Source organism: Notothenia coriiceps, unplaced genomic scaffold, assembly GCF_000735185.1.
Source record: "Notothenia coriiceps isolate Sejong01 unplaced genomic scaffold, NC01 NC01_scaffold00011559, whole genome shotgun sequence".
Classification (NCBI taxonomy): domain Eukaryota; kingdom Metazoa; phylum Chordata; class Actinopteri; order Perciformes; family Nototheniidae; genus Notothenia; species Notothenia coriiceps.
In genome coordinates, this window is record NW_011344260.1 from 1 (window position 1) to 3,777 (window position 3,777).

Consider the following 3,777-nt stretch of genomic DNA (forward strand, 5'->3'; position numbering starts at 1 on the left):
ACTTGAAGAAAACAGAGTCAAATAAGTACATCAGGTTTCATAGAGCTAAAACATTTCAAGTGCTACTCAACTGGCTTTAGATAAGCCAGTCCTTTATTAGTATATAAGTGCTTTGTTAATAGTTCTATCGCTCGAAGTGGAGCTTTTCAGCATAAAGTATTCCCACTAGCAATTTCCTCAGGAATTGCATTCTCTAGTTGTTGTTCTATTATCCTTGTGGTGCAATACAACAATATGGGGACATCTCCAAGCCTTTTTATTTTAATCTTCCCTCACTTTTCTTTTTATGCATACTAACTCCCAGTCCACTGCACAAATCTTCACACACTCCTTCCCTTTCACAACCATTAAGTGTAAAATAATATACCTCAAAAATATTAAATTTAAAGGTGACCTATCTGTCTTTTATACATGAATATGTGTCCCCGGTGTTCCAGGGAACTCACCAAGTGTCAGAAAACATAACCCTCTCTCTTTTCCTCCATACCCAAATCTCTTAAAAAGGGGCTGCAACGGATCTGATACAGACTGATCCAGATTTTAACACTTCTGTGACGTCACAGAAGTGGCGCTACGGCTATTGGGCCAACTCCACCAATCAGGAGGAGACAGCCACGGACATTGCCGTTGGAAAGCGCTGGAGACGCTGTAGTACATATGCCAGGCCTGTAGATGGTGCTGTTCTCACAGAATCAGCCCATGCAAAGACAGTGTTAAATTGAGCGAAATGAGGAATGGCTAAAATGCATGATCTGTTTGGTATTTTGAAAAATAAAAAGTATAAATATGCCTTATTTTGGAGTTTGTTTCTATTTGGACTGTTTTATGTTGCCCCTTGTTTTTTCCTGGCAGGTGTATAAACCTTTATTTGCAAACATCCTTCATCTCCTTCCATCATTCCCCCTGGGTGAACAGGACAATCTCCGGGTGGCGCCTGAACAGAACCATGTCGAAAGGAGAAAGACCGCTGGGACACGCCCTCCAGCATCTCGCTCTGATGCAGGAGAGCACCACCACCGAGAGCAAAGACCGTGCTCTCCTACAGGAACTGCTGCAGCGGAGCATGAAGTAAGAGTCCGGGCCACTTGCCGCCACAGCAGGCAGACCTACCCCAGCCACGGGGAGGAGATTCCCTGCAGCAGTTGCTACTCCTCCCTCGCCGCACACACCGACACCCACACACCCTACAGCCCAAAGACTTCCAACCAAAGCCCAACCGTATCCTCCTCCTCTTTCTGTCTCACTAAAACAAAACTATTTTGGGAAGCTGAATAGGGTCAAGTCTTGTGTAAATATATGTATATATATTGTGAAAAAGTGTTTTTGTTACTAACCGTCACTGAAGTTGGAGGTGGAGTCAATTTTCCATACGATCTGTCCCTTATGAGATCCGTTGATGCCTCGGTTCTTGTAGTCCAGAAAGTTATCCGATAAAGCCTCGTCTGGGAAGAGATAACAACCTTTCAAACTAAAATGCTACTCAATCTCAAATAATTCTCTGATTAAGTTATTCTTTATAAGCAATTTCCCTACACTTTACATTACAGTCACATAAATGGCAATTGATTCTCCAAGTAGAATTGTCCTTGATCTACTAGAAATAATAGGTGTGCCACCCCATAGTGTAGGAACTGGTATAAACCTTAGTGTAATAAAAATGTGCAATATTACAATGTTTGGGAATTTGGACAAGTTGATGTATTTGCATTATAACGACATATAGTATAGCAGAAACACAATGGCTGAAATCTAATGTCTTGTTTATTTTTTCTGAGGATTTTTACAATTTAACAACTAAAAATGTATGTTTGATAACATGTAGCTTCACAGAAAAATATCAGAGGTGCACAACATACCCTGTCTATTTAGTAATTAGTATTTAGATGAGTTGTTTTGGGATTTTGATCAGGTCAGCTCACAATGATTGATTGTTGTGACATCATATGCTTGCTGTGATGAATTAAGGGCAACATGACTTAATGCTGCAGAAAGATAACAGGGACCAAGCCTCAGTTTAGTGACCGCCAGCTCTACCAATGGCGCATTTCCACTACAGCGCGGAGCGCGGTTTAAGCGTGCCGTGCCAGGCCCGTTTTTGGTTGCGTTTCCACTAGGCGTAGTTCCGGCTGGCGGGTACTTTTTCACAGTTTTCTGGCTCTCCAAAATCGAGGTTCTTTCTGGGCCAACAACCGGGCTGAGTATGCTAAACTAGTGAGAGAATCGCTGGCAACTACAACAAAATGAACATATTTTACCGTGATTTCATTGAAATATACTTTTCAAAATGATGCCGAAGTAACAACATACTGATACCGTTAGTAAAAACCATGAATTAATGCTTTGACAAGTCTGCAGACAGACGGAAGCTGAAAAACCTTTTAAAATGCGTGTTTTCTGAATGGAGATTGGCTAAGCTAACGCAGTATATGCTCCGACCGTCCACACTCACAACAACGGCCTATACAGACATAAATAAACCAGCGACTGTATTCGCCATGACACAGACAGTCTGTGGTTTGTACTTGTTTCACTTTTGTCTAGTTTCTGAACAGATATGAGGAGCTAACAGCTAACGGCTGATGTTGGTTTTGTGTTTCGCATTGAAGATGACGTCAAGGCTCCGCCTACACTGCGTTACTATAGTTACTACCCCAGTTCCTAAACTGTAATGGAAACGCAGCATAAAGTCAGCCTGGCCTAACAAGGCCTAGCCATACTAAGCCGAACGAGGCCCTGCAGTAGAAAAGCGCCACAAGTGAGCTAAACCTATTCTCATTTTTTTTTTTATTATTATCTTTAAAATAAAAAGTCAAACATGTCTGGCCTCACTGAAGATTGGAACCAACTGGGACGAAATACCATCTAAATTGTGACAATGAGTACTCATTTAAAGTTTGATTGTATGTGGTAACTGGTTTCATCATTAAATATAGTTAAATGATTATTGTTTATCTTGTATCTATCTCAAATTCTAACATTCAATGTCATCATGTCACAGCTCACTTACCGACATGATACATGCCAATCCAGTCCCCAGCATCCACTTCCTCCTTGATATCCCATGTGATTACGAGGTCTTCAGACTGGGCTATGGTGTAGTGGGAGGAGCTGATGGTTAGGGTGGAGCGAGTATCAGGCGAGACCAGATCAGTGTCACTGGTGGACCGCGGCAATCCCATCATGAAGTCCTCCTGATTCAGACCATTGACAGCAAAGCTGTCTGGGCCGTAACTGTGACGAACTGCACCCTTGTAGCGCTGACGAGTCTGGCTGCTGCGGGTCGGGGAGGCCATGGCAGCCAGGCCAAGGAACCTATTCTGGTACAAGTTCTGCAAAAAAAAACATTGTCACTCTAGCTTAAGGATCAGTTAATACAGTACAGTGTTCAATACAACATTTGTTTTCATTTTTTCCAGAGAAAACCTAGTCATCCTGCTCACAAATAGGGTGATTACTTTGAGCAGTGGTGGAAGGATGAGGGTCTGTACCAAAGATGTAATAATGTACATCGTTTTTTCCAGAGTGTAGAGTAAGGACTGTTATTTTACATGTGGTGTTTATGGATTGATATTAGGTAATAATCATATATTTTTTAAATATGTACTGTAAAGCTTTTGTAATTTGTTATTTTAAATATGTCTCAAATATTTATGTCCAGTTATGTATGTTAGTGTCTACAACAGGACACAATTCAAACCTATTTTCCTTCTTCCATGTTTGACGGCAAAATAAGCTCTTGAAAATTGTGTCTTTCATTCTACTCTGTAAGACCAAAAA

General features: G+C 41.3%; 1 protein-coding gene across 1 annotated transcript; it reads right to left on the bottom strand.

The window, feature by feature from the left end:
• Window positions 1–1,334: 1,334 nt before the first annotated feature.
• LOC104946759 (E3 ubiquitin-protein ligase HECW1-like) lies at window positions 1,335–3,329 on the bottom strand (the record flags this gene model as incomplete). Its single annotated transcript, XM_010772642.1, has 2 exons — window positions 1,335–1,442; window positions 3,008–3,329. Coding segments are annotated over 2 exons (430 nt in total), but the record flags the coding sequence as incomplete, so codon positions are not given.
• Window positions 3,330–3,777: the final 448 nt, after the last annotated feature.